Raw genomic sequence first — 22742 nt, forward strand, 5'->3', positions numbered from 1 at the left:
CTGCGTATGATTTTTGCCTATCGAATGCCTCTTTTAAGCGATCACGGATCAATCTGACATTATCTTCAGTCTCTCGAACCAAGTCTGGACCCAAAGTTTTTCTATCATGCAACTCAGTCCAACATATAGGAGTACGACATCTACGTCCATACAGAGCATCGTACGGTGCCATGTGAATACTCGACTGATAACTATTATTGTAAGAAAACTCAGCTAACGACAAGAAATCTTCCCAGCTACCACGGAAATCAATCACACAACCCCGTAACATATCCTCCAATACTTGAATAACTCGTTCAGACTGTCCATCAGTCTGAGGATGAAAAGTTGTACTGAAATTCAAACGAGTACCCAGAGCCTCGTACAAAGCTTTCCAGAACCTGGAAGTGAACCTCAGATCTCAGTAAGATATGATAGACAACGGTACACCATGAAGTCTAACGATCTCAGAAATGTACAACTTAGCCAGTTTTTCCAGAGAATAATTAATCCGGATAGGAATAAAGTGCGCTAACTTGGTGAGCCGATCAACAATCACCCAAATAGAATCCTTTTTAGAAAGAGTCAGAGGAAAACCAGTAACGAAGTCCATCGTAATGCGCTCCCATTTTCACTCAGGAATCTTAATTAACTGTAATAATCCAGATGGATGTTGGTGTTCTGCCTTAACTTGCTGACAAGTCAAACACCTTGCCACAAAATCTGAAATATTCTTTTTCATACCAGTCCAAAATTAGCGCTCATTGAGATTATTGTACATTTTGTCCCCGCCAGGATGCATAGCATAAGGACTACTATGAGCCTCATGAAGAATAACCCATCTCAACTCATCATCTTTAGGTACGCAATAACGACCGTGAAAACACAAAATATCATCCTGATTCACAGTATATTCTGAACCCGTTCCCTGCTTAACTTGTTCAATAATGGGAAGCAATGAGCTATCCAGAAGTTGTTTGGCCTTAATCTCCTTAGCCAAAGTGGGTTTAACCTGCAACTCTGCTAACAGACTGTTGTCATCAAATAAACTCAAGTTAGCGAATAAGGCTCTGAGATTTGATACCGTCTTACGACTCAAGGTGTCTGTCACTACATTAGCTTTTCCTGGATGATATTCTATCTCTAAATCATAGTCCTTTAGAAGCTCCAACCAGTGACGCTGTCTCAAATTTAATTCTTTCTGAGTAAGCAGATACTTCAGACTCTTATGATCATTATACATATAACACTTTTCTCTGTATAGGTAATGTCTCCATATCTTTAAAGCAAAAACCACAGCAGCTAACTCCAGATCGTGAATAGGATGGTTACGCTCATGCGACTTTAACTGACGCGAAGCATAAGCGACAACTTTACCATCTTACATCAAAACACATCCTAATCCAGAGTGAGAAGCATCACTGTAGACAGAAAAACCTTTCCCAGATTCAGGCTGAATCAGCACTGGGGCTTGAGTTAGAATCATCTTCAATTTTTCAAAGCTAGCTTGTTGGTTCTCAGACCAGACAAATGGAACATTTTTCCTCAATAGTTTCGTCAGAGGAGCTACAATAAAGGAGAACCCCTCAACGAAACGACGGTAGTAACCAACTAAGCCCAAGAAACTACGGATCTCAGAAACGTTCCTGGGTTGCTTCCAGTTCAGAATAGCCTCCACTTTGCTTGGATCCACCCGAATACCATCAGCAGAAACGATATGTCCAAGAAAAGTCACTTCGCTGAGCCAAAACTCACACTTGCTCAACTTAGCGTATAACTTATTCTCCCTTAGAGTCTGTAGAATAATCCTTAAATGCTCCTCATGTTCTGCTTCACTTCTAGAATACACCAGTATGTCATCAATGAACATAACTACAAATTGGTCCAAATAAGGTCGAAACACTCTATGCATCATATCCATAAAAGCAGTAGGGGTATTTGTTAACCCGAATGACATCACTAAAAACTCATAATGCCCATACCGAGTACGGAAAGCAGTCTTCAGAATATCCGAGTCTTTCACTTTGAGTTGATAATAACCAGACCTCAAGTCTATTTTTAAAAATATATAATCCCATCTAAATTGGTCAAATAGATCATCGATCCTGGGCAGAGGATATTTGTTTTTAACCGTGAGCTTGTTCAGCTTCCTATAATCAATACAGAGTCTCAATGTCCCGTCTTTCTTCTTGACAAAGAGAACTGGGGCTCCCCACGGTGATACACTGGGTCGGATAAATCACCTATCCAACAACTCCTGAAGTTGGACTTTCAGTTCCTTAAGCTCCTTTGGGGCCATACGATAAGGAGCCATTGAAACCGGAGTGGAACAAGAATAGACTTCATTCTCAAACTAAACTTCTCTATCCGAAGGTAATCAATGCAACTCATCGGGAAAAACATCGGGAAATTCCTTAACAATCCGGATGTCTTCAATATCAGATTAAGAACTCCTAGTATCCAATATATAAGCAAGAAACGCCTTATAACTTTTCCTGTTCATCTTCTCAGCTACCAAAGCAGACACAACATTCGTCAGAAATCCACGGCGTTCCCCAATCATTACAATTTTTTGATTATCTAGGGTCTTCAGAACAACTCTCTTGGTCTCAAAATCAATATTTACTCGATGTTTGTCCAACCAATCTACGCCGAGAATCAAATCAAACTCTTCCAAATGTAACTTCATCAGGTCGGCCAGAAAAATTTCCCCATTGCTCTCTATAGGACATTCTCTAAAAATACGATCCAACATTATGGACTTGCCTAAGGGACTTTGAACTATCATCGAATACTCAGTATTCTAAATAGAAATATTTAGACCCTCAGAAACGGAATGTGATACATAGGAATTGGTAGAATCACTATCAAATAATGCAAAGTAGGGAACTAAATGAATAGTAACAATACCTACAGTCACATTAGGCCCATCACGATCTTGTCGAAGTCTGGCAGTGTAAACCAATGCAGGTTGTCTGGCCTCAGATCTAACTGGACCCCTACTCTGAGATGCTCGGCCTCTGCTAACCGATCCCGATGACCTCTCATGAGTACGACCACTTACAGGAGTCTGAATAGTACTCTGATTATGAGCGGGAATACGAGTTGGTGTCTGATCTATAGTAACTGACACTGGACAATCCCTTATAATATGGTCACCAGAACCACATCTAAAACATGTGCCAAATTTTTTCCTGTATTCCCCAAGATGATGTTTCCCACAATAATCATATGTCTGCAAAGATTATAACCCAGAAGATCCACCATGTCTAGAAGACTGAACAGCTGAAGAACCAGATGCAGCGGGTCTGACACTCACACCGCCTCTCTGAAAAGAATCACCCCTGCCTCTCTTGCTAGGATATGCAGAAGAATCAACAGAACTAGAAAGCCTCCTGAATCGGTTTTGAGCCCGATCACTGTCTCTCTTGCGCTCCATACCCAATCGCTCTATTTCCTCAGCAGTCTTGGCTATCTCAACCAATGTATCAAAATTCCTCTCCCGGTGAGTAGCAACTCGGCTCTTGATTTCATACCTGAGCCCATTCTCGAACCTCAAGCATCTATCTACCTCAGTGTCAACAAGTCCAGGGGCAGAACGACTCAATCGGATGAACTCCACCTTGTAATCCATAACAGACATATTAACCTGCTTTAGATCTTGAAACTCCTGGCGTCGCTCATGTAGATATCTATCCCCAATATAGCGACTCCGAAAACGTGTCTTGAAAAGATCTCATGTTAACTGGTTTCTAGGAATACTACTAGAAATTGATTTCCACCATCTAAAGATCTCTTTCTTCAACATAGTTAATGCCCCCTTCAACTTCTGCTCAGGTCTGAGATCCATCTCATCCATAATCCTCTCTGTGTCCTCTAGCTAATACTCAGCGTCTGTCGGAGGTTCACCAGTAATACCCTCGAATGGAACTACACCAGCAGCGACCAGAGAATTTAAAATCTCAATCGCACTCATATTACTAGGGGCTCTGACAGCTCTCTGAAACATGCGGAATATAGCTCTATTAATGGCGTCTTCGTTCATGTCAGTATCCTCATCTCCAGTGACGGGAGGGTCTCTCACAGGAGTAAACTGGTCATCATGAGAAAGGGTCGGATATACTTACAGAACAGAAAGATCACGTGGAGACATCGAATCGTTAATCGTAACAGAAGGTCGAGCGACTCGTCCTCAACCACGTCCTGTCCTATGACCCCTACCAGCACTCATCGTTGGATCTATAAGGCTCTACATAAAGAATTTGAAACATATGTCAGATTAGCATCAGGGATCTCGAGAAAACTTTAAATCATAAAATAAGGTGACATATTTTTTTCTTCAAAATTTCTTAAAAATCCAAAGTTTAGGACCCATATACAGTCCGTGTGTTTAAAACCTGGCTTTGATACCACCAAATGTAACCCTCCAGACCCGGTCTGTAAGTTAGACCCAAACTTAAGTGGTCACATATCTCATTCAAAGTTTTTTTTTTCTTAAAATGCATTAGATATAATATAGAACAAATATTAATAATACATATATATCCAAAACGATAGCAAATACATGTCACCAAACATAACCGAAAAACATATAGAGATATATGTTCGTACAAAATAAGTAGCTGATCTCCCCTGATGCCAAATCTGTTAGCTTACGGTCTGCTGTTATCTGAAAAGGATAAAAACTACATAATGAGCTAAAAAGCCCAGTGTGCTCCATACAGTATATAAAAAAATACATACAGATAAAAACTTTCAATAAAATCGATTTATGCAACATGTTTTTAAAACATGAACACTACCCCCATCCGTTCACATCATAAATGTGTAGGTTCCCCAGAACCATACACCCAACCTCACATGCCATTTAGACCCTGAGCATAAAGCCGAGGAGTCTGCAGATAATCTTCCTTCAACAATACCCCCCAATGACAATATTAAACATGAATGTATTCAAGTGAGAACAATGATTAATCACTTAAAACATAAAAATGTTTCATACTTGGAAACCATATGCAGAAATACAGAAATCAGAATTCAAAATAGTAATATATGGTAATTCAGATGTCAGATAATCAAATTTCAGAAATCGGTATGAAATACCTTAATCCAAAAATTATATCGGAATATACAGTAAATCAGATATCAAATACTTGGTATTCAGATGAATCATTTTAAAACAGTAATGTAATACTGTCAGGAAACACACCTGTAATAGTCTGAGAAATCAGATTGGGAAGCCTACTACTGAGTTTGTCGATCACGCTCTGTTGCAGCGCTAGACCCTATGAATTGAAAAAATCCATATTGGAATCCTAATATAAATAATCTTAATCTTTATTTAAATAATATACGGAAACCTACGGGTAATTCTTGTAGTACGCGGTTGGAGCTGATCTGACGAACGAACAACTCCGGACCTAACTGATCCTCGTTCAGGTGAAACACGAGTACCTTCATAAAATATTTTATTGAATAATTTCCTTAACCAAATCTCAAATAAATAATTAAAATATTAAAATACTAAGCCCTTTTTGGGTTCACGTGCTCGATTTGAGAATTTCGGGTCATAATTTGGCAAAACGGACTTCTGAATCAAATTCAAGACGTCGAAAAACATAAAGTATGACCTTCCAGATATTTAAATTCTTGGTCAAAGTCAAAGGGTTTTACTGACAATTTGGAGACTTTCGGGTTCAAATTTGGTGAAACGGACCCCAGAAATGGATTCGGAACGTCAAAAAATGTCAGGATAGGTATACTCGGAAAAGATTAACGGTCGTTTAATGGCCGGTCAAAGTTCTGGTCAAAGGAGGTTAACGGTCAATGAGTCGGGTTGGCTCGGACCGGTCAACCCGGTTCAGACTGGTCAAACCGGTTTCAGCATTGGCCGAGCCTTCCCCACGCGTAGTGGCGGCGCGTGGGGGCACGTGGGACCTCCTCCGGTGTCCTATAATTCACGAAAACATTCCTAAAAATTATTTTGAGCGATTTCGAGATACTTACAAAGCTCGGTTCAAATTTTTGAACGGCGGAGAGCTCGATTTCAACAAATCGGAAACTTTGACCGCTTCATCTCCCCACGTGCCGCCGTCTACGGAGACCAAGGATGACACCGGCAAACTCGGAACGGCACAAAGAACACGATGGTGCGGAAGGTGTCGTAAACAGAGCAACGATCAGTGATGAATTTAAGATTTTCTTGGCGATTGTGCTAAAATAACGTCGAGATTTTGACTTGAAATTCCCGGCGTTTGGCACGTTTCACTTCAATTAATTTAAGGGGTTTATTCCTCGCTTGATGATGAACACGGTGGTGCTTTCAAATCGACGATCGGAGGTCGGACGGCATCGGAATAGTGGTTGGAAGTTGGGGCTTTGAGGGAGGAAATGTGGTCAGAATGAATTTCACCCTTATAATGTGTGAATGCCGACACTCTAGGGGTAAATTCAGGGTTTGGTTCCTGAATTTTCTTCATCTCTAAAACAAGCTACAAGTTTTAAAAACATTCAATTTAGTCCCCAAATTTCACCAATTTACTTAATTAACTCGTCCAATTTCAATTAAAATTATTATTATTATTTTTTTCAAATTTTCGGGTTGTTACATTGTTAATAAATTATAATTACTAAATTATTTTTAGAGAGAAGAGAATTCGAAATAAAATCAAAATGGGTATTTCCTCTTTTTTATTATCATGTTTATCTTGTATTGAAACACATTAAATCAAACATATATGGACAAAAAAATATGATTTTAAACTACAAAATATAAATATGCATGTAAGATTTTAAACTGAAAAAAGTAATATAACTCATAATATATATGTTTCTATAAAAATAAATGCATCTATAAATTAATAAGATTTCTACAAATATATATATATATTCTTATCATCGTAAATTTTATGAATATTTCTGTTATATTTAAAAAAAATATTATAATAGGTCAATTTGTAATTGAATCATTAATAACAATTATTTTAAAAGTTTTCTTTATATTTTTTATTTATAATATTATGTTTTCGCTCGTTAAAATTTTATAAGTTTATATTTTTTTTAAAATTATAGGAATTCACCTATAAAATAATGAGTTTGTCCATGTCTGCATGCATTACAAATCATATTTTTCTGTCAAAATAATTTTTCGGAAAAAATAAGTAAAAATGTAATTTTTACAGTCTCTACATATGTATGAATCGATTTGGTTAAACCGTGCTGTAAGACATTGGTTTCTCGGGTAACACAGAGTCACAGACCAACAGCTTCAGTGAATTGAATCTGGAGCCTACCTTTCTGTTGCTATAATAATATATCTAAGGAGCCAATAACACGTATCAAGTTGCTTTATTGATATATCTTTTGTACGATTCAGCCGACATAGTATATCGGCCGTGGAGTTTCCCCAACTTAGCTAAAAATGGGTTCCCATATATAATTCTCTTCGTTTAGATTCATGATCCAACCAAATGGGTATGCTTTTTTTAAGCTATAATTAAAATCAATCATTAATTGAACTTGAGTCAAAATAAATGCAGAACGAACCCGAAGTGAGTACATTTTAGGGATTAGGAGATTAACATGAATTCAAGATCTCATCAATCAACTAAACCAGAATTAGCATCGTGTTTTTAGTGCTGGAAAAACGAGTGGAAAGAGCGGATAAGTTTTTGCCATTTTAGGGGAAGACACAAGAAGGTGTAGTGTAGCTGAAGCAGTAGTCAGTGGAGGAAGTCCAAATGAGAAACCATCTCGTAACTTCGGCAACTTAATTGGGGAGGATGATAAGTTTGACAACCGACCAAAAAGATGTTTAGTTACACCACCAAAGTTACTGTAAAAAATTTTACCTGCTCATTTCTAACTTAAACTTACAAGGATGCAGGGTTTTAACAGAAATAAAAGGTTAGTTTCCACGTGAATGGTGTCACTGATGACGCAGGCTATTACAAAGTAGCTTGGACCAAGAAACAAACAGTTGAATTCACTCGTGTTTCCGACTTGTCTTAAATTTCCTAGTGTCTAAATCAAAAACTTTAAAAATGGACTTTTCGTTTCTTTCTTCTTAAATTCCCTTGGCCTTCGCGTCCTCCTTCCTATATAAATAACACTACAAATCTATCAATGCTTACAACCAACCCCAAAGAACCTCATCACTGTAGTAGAAAGAAATGGAGTTTAAAAGGAAGAATCTTTTGTCTAAGATAGCCACTAACGACGGTCATGGAGAGAATTCACCTTATTTTGATGGGTGGAAAGCGTACGACAGCAACCCTTTTCACCCCGCTCGGAATCCACATGGTGTCATTCAAATGGGACTAGCTGAGAACAAGGTGTGCTTGTAAATACTTACATATATATTAGAGCATCATGCTCAAGTGTTGTCGTTGTGTTGCTCTCTAGATAGCAAGAGACGTCCTTAAACTTTCTTTTAGAGTTGTGGGAAACAAAGCCCTTTTAAGTAGTGCATGGATTGGAAATGAGTTACATATTTTCTTGCTTAATTTCTATCTTTGTTTCATTTTGTAGCTTTGCTCTGATTTGATGAAAAAGTGGATTCTGGAAAACCCTCATGCTTCCATCTGCACTGCACAAGGGGTTGATAAGTTCAACGATATTGCCATCTTTCAGGATTATCACTGCCTCAAAGAGTTCAGAGAGGTACCTAATAACGAAATATTTGAAGTTTTTTTTTACTGAATACTTATTAGATAAGAATATGAGTTCGCCATAATATATACTGGATACGTGTAAAAAAAACGAGTAATTATTTATGGCATTCTCTTCAGGCTGTAGCAAAGTTTATGGGGAGAGTAGGAGGAAACAAGGTTACATTCGATGCAAACCGTATAGTCATGAGCGGCGGAGCCACCGGAGCTAACGAGACGGTCATGTTTTGCCTGGCCGACCCAGGCGACGCTTTTCTTGTACCTTCTCCTTATTATGCGGGGTACGTAACTTTATATATGTAATTATTTTCTTTTAATTATTAAAAGGATTAAAAGCTTATGTTTTTTTATTAATAAATTATGCAGATTTGCCCGGGACCTAAGGTGGCGCACTAGGATAGAAATAATACCGGTTGACTGCAAAAGCTCAAACCATTTCCGTATAACGAGAGAAGCCTTGGAATATGCCTATGAAAAAGCTCAAACATGGAACATAAACGTCAAAGGCGTCATCGTAGCCAACCCTTCGAACCCTTTAGGCACAGTCCTAGACCGCGACACGATGAGAAACATAGTCAGCTTCGTTAATGAAAAGACCATCCACCTTGTCTGCGACGAAATCTATGCCGCAACAGTGTTCAGCTCTCCTAGATTCATTAGCATTGCTGAGATTATACAAGATATGGATGATTGCAACCCTGATCTCATTCACATTGTTTATAGCTTGTCCAAGGACATGGGGATCCCAGGTTTTCGAGTCGGTATTGTGTACTCGTTCAACGATGAAGTTATGCATTGTGCTCGTAAGATGTCGAGTTTTGGATTGGTGTCATCGCAGACGCAATATTTACTTACTTCAATGCTTTCGGATGACCAGTTCGTGGGGAATTTCCTAAGGGAAAGCTCCAAGAGGTTAGCCAAAAGGCACCATGTTTTCATCAAGGGGCTGGAACAAGTTGGGATTTCTTGCTTGAAAAGTAACGCTGGTTTGTTTTTCTGGATGGACATGCGACCGCTCCTTAAAGAGCAATCTCTCCAGGGAGAATTAGAGCTGTGGCATGTTATTATCGATGAAGTGAAACTCAATGTTTCTCCGGGTTCATCTTTCCGGTGCTCCGAGCCAGGTTGGTTTCGAGTCTGCTTCGCGAACATGGATGACGAGACCGTCGAGGTAGCCCTCAATAGGATCCAGGCATTCGTACTAGGTCAAGAGATCCAAGAACCGGATAAGTCGAAACATTGGCGAAAGAAACACCTTCGCCTAAGCTTCTCTTCCTCTAGGTTATACGACGAGACTATCATGTCTCCACACATCATTTCCCCTCACTCACCACTCGTCCGAGCAACAACATAGCTAATCCTTAAACCAGCCAAAACTTTAAATCTCCGATCTTTTAAATCATTTGAATTAAGCTCAGTGTACATTAATATTTGTCTCCACATTTTCTGAACATTGAAGATCTATGCTCTATGTAATTAAGCATCATTTTCGTCACATTGTTGTAGCATAGTAATAATTGTTCTTTACGTAACTAAAATGAACTTATAGAACTAAATCGGTATATTCTGATCCAAATCCGAAACATCAATCAAATCGCATTTGATCGGGTAATTTTTTTTTTCAGCAACGTCTTCGTTTTATTGAAGAAAATGATCTTAACAAGAACACCTTAAGTCTCATTAAAAAAAACCCTTCAATTGAAGAGGGAAAAAGCACATAAAGGTGATCAAAATTAAACAAGGAACACTTACATAGACTTAAACTCCTAGCACAAAACAAAGCAATAACCCCTTACAAAGCTTCTTCACACCCTAAAAAGCAAACCAGCCTTTACAAGTTAGCACAAAACAAAAACGCTCTAATCAAATCATATGTTAGAACTGGAAATAGCCACCTCTGAGATCCTCATGCTAGTTGAAATCTCAATGAAGATTTTTTTTTTATTCTGGACAGACAAATACTCCAAAAGGTAGCTGCGAATGATATTAACAAAGGACTTCGGATTTGACCACCTCACCTTGGGAATTGATTCTCGTCGCATTTCAACTTTTACATGGTATTGATCGAGTAATCTATGACAAGCTAATTACTTTGAACTTGTGAATTTTATCTGCTAAGTTGAATGTGCAGCAAAGACGAAAGAAACGTGGAAATGAAGTCAATTATCCTACCATATGCGGTGAAACATCATGCCCCCACTGTGAACAATATGTTTGCACCAAATTCTGCAGTTAGTTGGCCCTTCAAGTTATATATATACATACATGAATCCCAATTTGTGTTCCATCAGTTTCTATATATATCTCATCACATGATCTTTTAGTGCTTATATCGACATAAAAAGACACTGAAGTTTTTGGCTTTGTTAGCACAATCAGAACATTGAGTTGCGTAAGCTTTGTGTTCGCCGTCCATGGCTTCTCTCTACCTACTGCTTTCGTGTGGGTATTAGAACTTCTTTAAGTTAATAATTTAAAGGTGTTACGTTATCGGAAAAAAATAATAAGATACAAAATAAAAATATTAAGAATTAAATGAACAAATTTAAAAAGAAAAAATAAGTATATAGAGAATAAAATTATTATGATATTAAAATTACAATGTTCATGAATATATATAAAATTTTATATAGATTCAAAGATTCCATATTATTATAATATAAAAATTACAATGGTTTATGACTATAAGATTTTATAGATTCAAATATTCCATCTTATTATAATTATAGGTTTGTTCGGGTTTTTTTTACAACCCGAGAAGCATATTCTCTTCCCCATAATTTGATCTGACAAGAATTTAGCGAGATTTCCTTTAACCTTAAATTCGACTTAAACTTTAGGAAAAAATATATATCTAATCGGATCTCATTTGACACAAATATACAAATATATTATTTATATTTGATAAAATAGGAACTAATTGAAAATAACTGTATAGGGATGAGTATTATAACAATTATCTTTTATATATATATATATATATATATATATAAGTATATTATTATCTCATATCATTTTAGGTCGAAAATTTTTCATCTTGAACTGACATCACCCTCTACAAAACCCGACTTAACCCCGATTTAAAAAAATTGATCATATTAGATCAAGTTGTATCGAAACACGTTAGATCCATGTCAAATTCTCATCTCAAACTTCCTTTTATCTATTTATAGAGTTAATTACTTGACGAGAAATATAGTATCTAATATTACAACAAATTTTTATTCTCTCAATAAATATAGTGTTTTATGTATTGGGTGTGCATCAAAATCCGTACTATTAGGACTTTGTTCTCGTATTTTCGATCAAAGCTAGTGGTAAGTTTCAGCATGAAAATTTCCGCATACACCACATTTTTTTCTTAACTTATTTCTTCTACTAACATATTTATATCGTAAAATTTATAAGCAAATTTAAATAGAATTTGGCCTACAAATTCTATAACATGGAATTATTTTTAAAAAAAAGTTATAGGGGTTTATTTAGAAAATCTGGAAACAAAGAGCTAACGTGAAGCTAATTATTGAAGTGACGGTACTGACATTTGGATGACGATGCTTCGATTTTTTGTATCTTTACCCGTTCTTCACGTCTCCAACATTTCCGGGGGGTTTATCTTTGCGCTTATCACATTGTTTGTTTGTTTCACATGAATGAATCGATTTTTTGTATCTTTACTCGTTCTTCACGTCTCCAACATTTCCCCCGCCGGGGGGGGGGGTTATCTTTGCGCTTATAACATTGTTTGTTTGTTTCACATGAATGATGTAATATGTGAGTAGGGTTTACTCAATTTTGATCACCTTAGTAGAATCATTTACATGCACGTGTTTTGGAAAAATCAAACCCCATCGTACTTTCTGGTGCATGGTTAAAACATTAAGATAACGTTGTCGAGAATTTAAGGAGGTTTAATTTAAAACACAATCTCTGTTGTTGGCAAACAGACAATTGTACAATCCCAAGTGACAAGATGGATTAAGGTTATATGATAGACTTCGGTAAGTTTGCGTAAACATTTTTTTAATAGTTAAGAAGATCCTTTAGTTTTTCTTTGGTAAGTTTGCTAGTGTAGATAATGTCTTCTCTTCACGTGGTTTTGGTTTTCGGTTTTATATTATTTTTGGTTTTATGTTGTATTTATTTCAGTTATGAAATAATAATTTTAAAGGATGAAATTCATAATAAAACCTTTATATTTATATCATGTTGATTGTATGAAGTATGGATCGATCATTCAAACAGTAAATTGCATGACGTAAATCAGCAGTCCGTATGTTCTCCAACTAGCAACCAATGGCTGCTCAACTCTGAGAAGAGAGAGAGATGATTACTTAAAAGAACCGACCAATGCATCGGGACCATTCAGTTTTTACGTAGGAATTTTGTTTGATACATCAATAAATGAACATTGATATAGTACAACAGATTATAAATATAACTATTGTGATTATTATGTACCTGAGTTTTTAGCCTTATAGAATTGTCTTTTGGTTCGCTAACTCATTTGGAATTGCTTTCCTCCTGTGTTAATAGGCTCGCGCTCGCGTGTTCTTGTCGTGTGGAGGGTTTCGTCTTCCCTGACCATAGCTGCATTCAGAGAGGGTTTTAAGGTGTGTTTTGTGTCCGTTGTCTTGTTGACGTTGATGGAGGAGATACGGTGAACTTTGAGTTTACCGCTTGTGGTTTGGGCAATGACACATTACTTATACATGATGAACAAAACAAAAGATTTAGAAAGGATACTTCCAAGTATCAACTACGGACTATGGGTTCAAAACAGATTCCAAAATTTCATTTATTCAATCTAGTCTCTACACAAAACACGTTACTTATACATTATAAACAAAACAAAAGATTTAGAAAGGCATATCACCATATATATACAAAGGAGTTATATATCTTCCTATATTCTCATTGATGACATTCAATTCCAGCACCAATTTGAGAGAGATAAATTTTTCTTCCCCTTCACTCAACTAATAACTCAAGCATTTGGGTTCTCTTCCATGCTTTGAACATAGTAATAAGATGTCATATGAGGATTGTATGCTCTGTAAGCCTTGACAAGCTCCAGAACAGGGTCTGGAGGCGGCTGTGCCTTCTTCTCCTCTTCTTTCTTCTCTTCCTCCTTCTTCCCTTCCTCCTTCTTCCCTTCTTCCTTCTCTCCCCCTTCCTTCTCTCCCCCTTCCTTCTTTTCTCCTTCTTTCTTTTCTCCTTCTTTCTTTTCTCCCTCTTCTTTCTTTGCTTCTTCCTTCTTTGGCTCCTCTTTCTTCTCCGGTTCTTTTGCTGGACCTACTGATACTATGACGGTAGGCCAGTACTTGCGCAATTTGCTCACCACGTTTACGGGGTCAACTGTGCCGGTCACTGTTAATTGCTTCGACTTCATATCCATGGCGATGGAATCAATTCCTGGTAAGTTAAATCAAAAGGAGAAATCATTTCCAAGGCCAGCTCATAGGAAGGAATAATATGATATGACAAGTACTGTTCTTTCTCAAAAAGCCAATCATTTTACTGTTAATTCAACTTAAACTCACATCTAGAGTTAAAAACAAAAGCACTCCTCTCGTTTGTCCGACACAATTATACTTTTAAGTAGTCCTATCATTTTCTATGGTTAACATAAAAAATATTTGGAGAGCCATCAAGTAAATATTTTAATGGTAATTTTCTTTATACAATGTCACATCAATTAGTTTTTATGCTAAGGATCTTTGCTGGTAAATATATTACTTTAAGGAAAATAACAGATTTTGATCACCAAATTTTGAAAAACTTGAACAAAGACCCCTATTAGAACAAGGGTAAAAGGTTTAGAAACTTTTTCATATGTAATTCTTGTAAAGACACATGTACTTTAAACAGATTGTGGAAGTTGCTTAAAATTAAAGCTTATGTACCTGAAAGAGTTGAGACCATCTTTAAAGCCTTTTGCTTGGCTTTGTCATCATGCAACTCCAACTTCAACACAACCTTCTACAATAAATCACAAGAGATCTATTTCAGAATCATCCATGCTTTTTTTTATAATTAATTTGTAAGGAATCATAATCGAATTTAAGAACAACCCATCAACAACGATCCCCTTCAAAAATAGAAAGCTACACACACATACAGAAATCACAAGTATGTACAAAAGAATCAAAACCCAGAATAGGAAAACATATAATTTAGTCATAAACAGAAAGAAAATCCCAGAATAGAAACCAGACCTTCATTTGTGTTTAAAACCTTCTTTAGCTTTTTGAGGGAATTTCAGAGAACGAAAAACACAAAACAGAGATGATTTGAAAGGAAGTGTACAAAATAGAAAAAGGAAGAAGGATAAAAAGGGAAGGAAATGTGAAGAAAATAGAAGAGATTCAAGGGAAGACGTAATGGGATTTTGAAAAATATTGAAATTTTGGACAGATTAGAACGGGAGAAAACAAGAAAATCCAAAAAAAAATTAAAGTAGTGCAGAGAAAAAGAGAGGGAGCACTAATAAGTCTAATATGGAGGGAAGTTAATACAAGTGGGCAATGGACAGGGGAGTTTATAAGAGAGAGGAAGGAAGATGACGAATAAATACGAAAGAAAAGCAGTGATACAAGTATCGCTGTCTGAGTCACCTCCTCGCTATTGAAAGGAGCGTTGTAACCACATAATTGCCTCAATTTTTTAATTATTATTTAATTTCGACTATGTACACATAAAATTAGATACATTCAACCAAGTTGGCTTAAAACATAATTGTTATTTTTAATAGATTCAAGTTTGAACATAAAAAATTATATGAATGTTTAAATTTATTATTATTAAATAATTGAAATTTTTTATAATAGATATACCTTGTAATCATTTCAGATAAATTAAAAAAATAAAATCATTTTAAATTTTTAAAAGTCAATCACTCGCAAATCTAATAGTGTTTGGATAATTTACAATTATATTCACTACGTTATGTTTTTATTAACGAGAATAATTAATATTTTTTTAATTACCATCATTTTGAATAATGTAAAGTGAAGTGGTATGTTTTCCGCTACAAATATTTACTCTAAGACAACGAGATTCTTTTATTTTGAGTACAATTCATTAAGATATACCTATAATCATATATTACACTCTCAATTATTGTTCATGAACACGTTATATTCGAAGATGAAATAATGTAATCAATGGAATTAATTTTATTATTGAATAATAAATCATTATAATCCTAACGATGTGTGCCGATAAAAACCAAATTTCTTCTTACTTCACCCATCACATGACACCAACAACATAAGATGTGTAATTGAACTCTTATATATAGGAGGAGAGATTAAAGGATTCTCTTCAACTCTAAATTTTTGCTTTACGGAAATCCTTTATTTATTATTTGTCACAACAATATGATTATCTTCCTAAATTAAAATGGGCGACTTATAATTTGTTGATTAGTTTAGTATCATTTGTATTTTGTTAAACCAATTTAAATCATCATCTCACTCATTAATCGTCGCCGTACATATATATATATCACTCGTTAACTAACTCAGAGTTGGGATGTTAAATTTGATTTTAGAAAGTGTTATATACTTGAGTAAGTTCAACATACCACTTTCATGTAGTTGCAAACAAAGGCCTGTGAACTTATGAGCTCAATAGATTTCGGTATAGTATAAAAAATTCATAATATTTAGTTAAATAATCACTTTACTTTTTTTTTTTGTAACATTTTGACATCTAATATTTTATTTTGGATTAAAAAGATTCATGTACATATAAAAATCATTAGTTAACAAATAGTTAACGCTCTAAAATAGAGATCTTTTACTCTAACATAAAACTTCAAGGTTAAAAATACTCCATAAAAAAAATAAACACCAAAATAACAATTTAATCAAATGTTAAGAATCATTTTACCTTAAAATAAAATGCTAAATATTAAAATGATAAAAAGCTAAAATGACAATTTTAACAAATATTAATAACTAAATTTAACATTATATCGTACATTTTCATAAAGTACAATTTGGCAACCGACATTTTACAAGTTACGTAAGTGAATCATAAATTAATTATTGAAGCCGAGAAAATAGGAAATTTGTTATTTTATTTTTTAATTTGTGTTTTTAGGAATATTGTTATTTTATTTTTTAATTTGTGTTTTTAGGAATATTGTTGTAATGTTGTACAACTCGATGGCAAGAAATTTATTAAAAGTGGATCCCGCTCAGATGTACACAAATATTTTGTTATTTATTACTCAGGCGTGCATTTTTTTGCACCGCAGATTATGGCGAGTGAAAGTAACTTCTCACGTATTTGACAACATTTATAATTTCAAGAACCGACGGCACGTAAAGTCGCCTGTTTGGGCCACTAGTCGGACTATCGGTCAAATTTCTACGTCCCAAACATGGCGGTGTTTTACAATTAATGCAGCACATCTTCTGACTTATTCCGAGAGATACTATGAAAAAAAAAATAGAGAAATGTGGATACTCCAAAATTATTATTCAAGGATTATGTCGATTTTCATATTAATTATTAAACTCAATCTCAAATGTTAATGATTTGAAAATATTTTTTTATAAAAGTCATTAATTTTGTTGACACATATAATTATTTTTTTATAATTATTAACATAAAAACTTATCACAAAATGAATATATAAGGAAAATATTAAAAATTTAAATAAAAGATATATACAAAAATATCTAATCACATTGAAAAATGAGATTAATTTATTGAGAGACCATTAATAAATCGTAAATCCAAATCAAACGATGTGAAAAAATTAATAACATTATCTTTAAATATTGATAATTTTAATAAAATCATCTCATTGCTCATTAAAATAAAATTAAAAGTAGTTAGATAGATATTAACAATTATATCAATGGCATGTGCAACTGCTCATTTCTTTAAAATTAGACGTGAATTAGATTAAATAAAAAAATCATACGTATACTAATTTGAATAAGAAAAAAAAAAGACAAAATATATAATTGAATGGAAATAAATAAATTGAAAATTAAACAAGTTCATTGTATCGAAAAGCACGTCTATATGTTGAAAATACATGTTAACACATACAATCAAGTAATAACGACGAATGTATGAGAATTTTAACTTCAATCGTTCAATAAGAACTATACATTTTATATATTTTTTAATGTAACTATATATTCTCGTTTTTCCTTTAATTATATTCTATTATTTTTTTTTCAATCGTTCAATAAGAACTATACATAAACTCTAGTTCTTGTATTGTTAGGACTTTTGAATTTTAATTTCTTTGCTTCTATTTTCATGAACTATTAGTGGGTTTCGTTAAACGGCTTCATTCAAGCAGGGCTGATGTCTGGCGGGTGGCCCATTGAAAATTAAATCCCAACAGACGGCCCTGTGATAATATTAACAAATTTGACGAATAAAAAAAACGATAAGAGATACTTGATCCGTTATCCAGTTATATATTTTCCCCATTCATTGTCCTCCGCGTATACATTCTGTGACCGCCAGCCATTAACAGGCAGTGATTAAATCAACCCCCCTTATCGTCAATTACTCCCCCGAAGATGAAATTTCAACTAAGCTGAAAAATACACCACGCATTTGCAGCTTTGTTCGAAATTTCCAAATCCCCTTTCCGGTACTCAGGTACAATCATCTCTATTTCCCTTTTTGTTGTTTTCATCTGGCTTTCCATGTGCGACGCTGAAGAAATACCCTTTTTTAATATATATATATATATATATATATATATATATTCATTTTTTAGATTAGTTGTTTGAAATCTATTTAGTTTATAATTTGTGTTTATCTTTTGCTATCAATGAATCTATAACAGATCTGTGGATAATTTATTCTTCTGCTTGATTTTCGGTCGTTTGGTTTAGGAATCTAAACTTTAGGTAAGCCTTTTTTTGTTTATTTTTGTTTTTGTTTGACTATACCTTTATGGATTTTTTGGGTCTAAGATTCATCAGATCTCCTCTAGTTTATGTGGTTTCTGAGTTTTGAGATTGGTTTTTAAAGCTTTGTTTTTGAAGGTGTGATTTTCAGGGTTTCTTTGAATTTTTGGGTTTAGAATTATCTTATTTTGTGTAGAAATGACTTGGCTGTTTCTCTGTATCAAGTTTCTCCTAGTATTCATGGAGGAAATCTAGATATATTTCTTATGATTTGTTGTTACACCATATCTTTTGCATTTGTTTGTTATTTTACTTTTGAATATATGGTCTTCATTTAGGTCGGAACCGTTTTTGGGTAGGTTCGGAATTGAGTTTTGACTTGAATGAAATGTATTGGAGCCGTCACCGATCATTTATTTAAAATAAATGAATTGATCAGATATCTTATTTCTTACCTGATCTGCGTCTTACCAAAGATGTGTCGGATTCGAGAGTATATTATAGTAAAGGAAGAGTTAGCACCCTTGAACTTCTATTTCGGTACTACGTAATTTTCAGTTGTCTTTAATTAAGAAAATCGAAAGTTCAAATTAAAAGGTAAAAATGTAATCCCAAATTACATACCTTCGATTGATTTGAAAGTGTATCCTTAAAAAGTCGAGAAACGCGTTAGAGGAAAAAAGTAACGAAAATAAAAAAATAAAAAAAATGAGATAAAAAATTTAAAAAAATAAAAAATAAAAAAAAATAAAGTAAAGATAAAAAATTAATAAAATAAAGATAAAAAATAAAATAAATAAAAAGTAAAAATAAAAAACAAAGAAAATAAATAAAATAAAAAACATAATAATAATATAATAAATAAATAATCATAGAAATAAAATAAAAAATAAAGAAAAAAAGAAAGAAAGAAAGAAAATATAAAGAAAATAAAAAATAAATAAAGATAATGAAAATAAAAAATATATATACATCTACAGAAAATAAAAAATAATAATAATAATGAAAAACTAAAATTAAAACTATATAATTATTAGGTAAAAAATAATAGTAATAAATAAGAAAAAAATAATAAAAGAAAATAAAAGCAAACATTACTTCACCGAAAAGAAAAAAAAAAAGTAAAAATTTGGTCGGCAAAAAAAAGAGGGGGGCCTAAGGAGATGATAATGTCAAATTTTAAGTTGATAATATATATGTATATATAATATAATATTTAATAAAATAAGTAAAAAATAAAAAATATATATACATATAAAATATTAGGTAAAAACAAGAAAAAGTAAAATATATAATATTTAATAAACAATAATAAAAAATAAATAGAAAACAATAATAATAATAAAATACATATATATAATAACGTATAAACAAAAATATTAGATAAAAAATAAGAAATAAGATAAAAATTAAAATAAACAATGAAAATAATAATGAAAATAATAATAAATAATAAATAAAGGATCAAATTAAAACGAAATAAAACTGGGGGTGAAATAAAATATTAAAAAAATGGGGGACGAAAATCGAAATTCCCCCTTTTAAATTAAAAACACGCGCGTCAAACGACCAATGAGTTGGGTCTCGGGTTGATCCAGCGGGTATTATGGGCTTAGTATATAAGCCAAAATTACTTTTAAAATTTTAATTTTCTCTCTTCTCTAAACCAAAAACACCATCCCTTCATGTTTTTCTCTCAAACGTTCTTTAACAATGAAGAACAAACCGCCTTGCTTTCCAAAAATGGTGGCCACCACCTGTCGGTCGTCGTAGGTGGGCATCGACCGCCGCTCATCGACGATAGCCCACTAAAAAATTTACTTTTTCGATAGATTTTCTCCCCTTTATTTCAAATATCAACTTAGTTTTTTATTATATATAAGCCAAAATACTATATCTTATTATTATATATATGTATATATTTTACTTTATTATTTATTATTATTATTTTTTGTTTTGTTTTTACCTTATATTTTATATGTATATATGTTTTTTGTTTTTTACTTATTTTATTAAATATTATATTATATATACATATATATATTACCAACCTAACATTTGACATTATCATCTCCTTAGGCCTCTCTTCTCTAAACCAAAAACCCCATCCCTTCATGTTTTTCTCTCAAATGTTCTTTAACAATGAAGAACAAACCGCCTTGCTTTCCAAAAATGGTGGCCACCACCTGTCGGTCGTCGTAGGTGGGCACCGACCGCCGCTCATCGACGGTAGCCCACTAAAAAATTTACTTTTTCGATAGATTTTCTCCCCTTTATTTCAAATATCAACTTAGTTTTTTATTATATATAAGCCAAAATACTATATCTTATTATTATATATATGTATATATTTTACTTTATTATTATTATTTTTTGTTTTGTTTTTACCTTATATTTTATATGTATATATGTTTTTTTTTACTTATTTTATTAAATATTATATTATATATACATATATATTACCAACCTAACATTTGACATTATCATCTCCTTAGGCCCTCTCTCTTTTTTTGGCCGACCAAATTTTAACCATTTTTTTCTCTTTTTGGTGAAGTGATGTTTGTTTTCTTTTTTTTTTTCCTTTTTTTCCCTATTTTTTCCTATTATTATTATTTTTTACCTAATAGTTATATATTTTTAGTTTTAAATTTTCATTATTATTATTTTCTTTTTTATTTCTTTTTTATTTTTTTTGTAGTTTTATATTTATATTTATATTTTCTTTATCTTGACTTATTTTCTATTTCCTTTATATTTATTTTGTTTCTTCATTTATTTTTATTTTGTTTTTATTTATTTATTTATTATATTTTTATTATGTTCTTTATTTTTTTGTTTTTTGTTTTTTTACTTTTATTTATTTTATTTTATTTTCTTATCTTTATTTTATTTATTTTTTATCTTTACTTTATTTTTTCATTTTTTATCTCTTTTTTTAATTTATTTTTTTCTTTTATTTTCTTTATTTTATTTACTTTCATTACTTTTTTCCTCTAACGCGTTTCTCGACTTTTTAGGGTAAACTTTCAAATCGATCGGAGGTAAGTAATTTGGGATCGTATTTTTACCTTTTAATTTAAACTTTCGATTTTCTTAATTAAAGGTAACTGAAAATTACGTAGTACCGAAAGGACAGTTCAAAAGTGCAAACCCTTTCGGATGAAAATCACAATTTCTCCTTTTAAATTAAAAACGCGCGGGTCAAACGACCCATGGGTCGGGTCTCGGGTCGGTCCAACGGGTATTATGGACTTAGTATATAAGCCAATTCAAATTTTCATTCTCTCTCTTCTCTAAACCAAAAACCCCCTCATGTTTTTATCTCAAATGTTCTTCAACAATGAAGAACAAACCGCCTTGTTTTCCAGAAAACGGTGGCAACGGCCTGCTGGCCGCCGCTCATCGGCGGTGGCCCACTAAAAAATTTGCTTTTTCAATAGATCTTCTCCCCCTTATTTCAAATATCAACTTAGTTTTTTTTAAAATCTCCTCAGAGGAGAGTAGATCTAGAAAAGAAGATTCGAACTCCCCCCTTACGGTCATCGGCGATTGGGTTTTAACTGAGAAAATACAACATGCAAGCAACGAGTTAACCGAAGAAAAGGTAAAAAATCTATACCATTTTTTATTTCTTTGTTTTCGAACACTTTACAAGCCTTGTTCTTCGTATTTTTTCGTACTTTCTTGTGTATTTCGTATGAAATTTCTCTCGATATTTCCTCTCCCTTGTGTGTGTTAGTGTTGATTTATTTATAGTACAAAAAAATCCTATTTTTAGGCTCCTATTTGCACTAAAACTCTTATTCTTGTGTGTTTGCTTTGCTTGCTCCCCCTTGAATCGAATGATTCAGGGATGGTGGTGTTGACGTTGTGAAAATTGATGGCGTGGGTGAGAAAGAATCTTCGGCGGCGCTATGGAGACTTGGCTAGCAATTGAAATGATAGGGTGGGTTAGGGTTTTAAAACCCTAACTTATTCAGATCCGGGCCGATTCGGGGCTCCTATGGGTCGCGTGTTACTGGGGCCGTGTGGGTTTACTGTGGGGTCTGGTTCGGGCCACTGTTAGGCTTGTTGTGTTGCAAAATGTTATTGGGCCTGTAAAAAAATGACATGTATTATTATTTTTCAAATATATATATAATATATGTTAGGACAAAAATTAGTGTCCACAATTTCCGTAAATTATTTGGTTGAATCTACA

At 33.5% G+C, this 22742-nt stretch overlaps 2 protein-coding genes and 2 long non-coding RNA genes across 4 annotated transcripts; 2 read left to right on the plus strand and 2 right to left on the minus strand.

Annotated features, from left to right (window-relative positions):
- Positions 1-369: 369 nt before the first annotated feature.
- On the minus strand, positions 370-18594 carry LOC120127424. Its single transcript, XR_005516540.1, has 3 exons — positions 18476-18594; positions 5504-5509; positions 370-380 (listed from the first exon to the last, which is right to left on the minus strand). It is a non-coding gene; the product is annotated as an uncharacterized LOC120127424 (long non-coding RNA).
- On the plus strand, positions 8149-10125 carry LOC120127418 (1-aminocyclopropane-1-carboxylate synthase-like). The gene is made up of 4 exons (XM_039145332.1): positions 8149-8312; positions 8509-8640; positions 8769-8929; positions 9015-10125. Exons 1-4 carry the CDS (start codon positions 8151-8153, stop codon positions 10000-10002), a joined length of 1443 nt encoding a protein of 480 aa, XP_039001263.1. The 5' UTR covers positions 8149-8150; the 3' UTR covers positions 10003-10125.
- Positions 13514-14961, minus strand: LOC120127421 (heavy metal-associated isoprenylated plant protein 39-like). The gene is made up of 4 exons (XM_039145335.1): positions 14867-14961; positions 14555-14630; positions 13592-14063; positions 13514-13538 (listed from the first exon to the last, which is right to left on the minus strand). The coding sequence occupies exons 1-3, from the start codon at positions 14870-14872 to the stop codon at positions 13636-13638; spliced, it is 510 nt and encodes a 169-aa protein (XP_039001266.1). The 5' UTR covers positions 14873-14961; the 3' UTR covers positions 13514-13538; positions 13592-13635.
- Positions 18004-22719, plus strand: LOC120127423. Its single transcript, XR_005516539.1, has 3 exons — positions 18004-18287; positions 18478-18541; positions 22036-22719. It is a non-coding gene; the product is annotated as an uncharacterized LOC120127423 (long non-coding RNA).
- Positions 22720-22742: the final 23 nt, after the last annotated feature.

This window comes from Hibiscus syriacus, unplaced genomic scaffold, assembly GCF_006381635.1.
Source record: "Hibiscus syriacus cultivar Baekdansim isolate YM2019G1 unplaced genomic scaffold, ASM638163v2 tig00110467_pilon, whole genome shotgun sequence".
NCBI lineage: Eukaryota > Viridiplantae > Streptophyta > Magnoliopsida > Malvales > Malvaceae > Hibiscus > Hibiscus syriacus.

Coding starts and splice junctions, on each gene's coding strand:
- LOC120127421 (XM_039145335.1), bottom strand. Junction 14,064..14,554: donor GATGGTCTCAACTCTTTCAG/GTACATAAGCTT, acceptor TTAACTTACCAG/GAATTGATTCCATCGCCATG.
- LOC120127418 (XM_039145332.1), top strand. CDS start 8,151: ATGGAGTTTAAAAGGAAGAATCTTTTGTCTAAGATAGCCACTAACGAC. Junction 8,313..8,508: donor TGGGACTAGCTGAGAACAAG/GTGTGCTTGTAA, acceptor TTCATTTTGTAG/CTTTGCTCTGATTTGATGAA. Junction 8,641..8,768: donor GCCTCAAAGAGTTCAGAGAG/GTACCTAATAAC, acceptor CATTCTCTTCAG/GCTGTAGCAAAGTTTATGGG.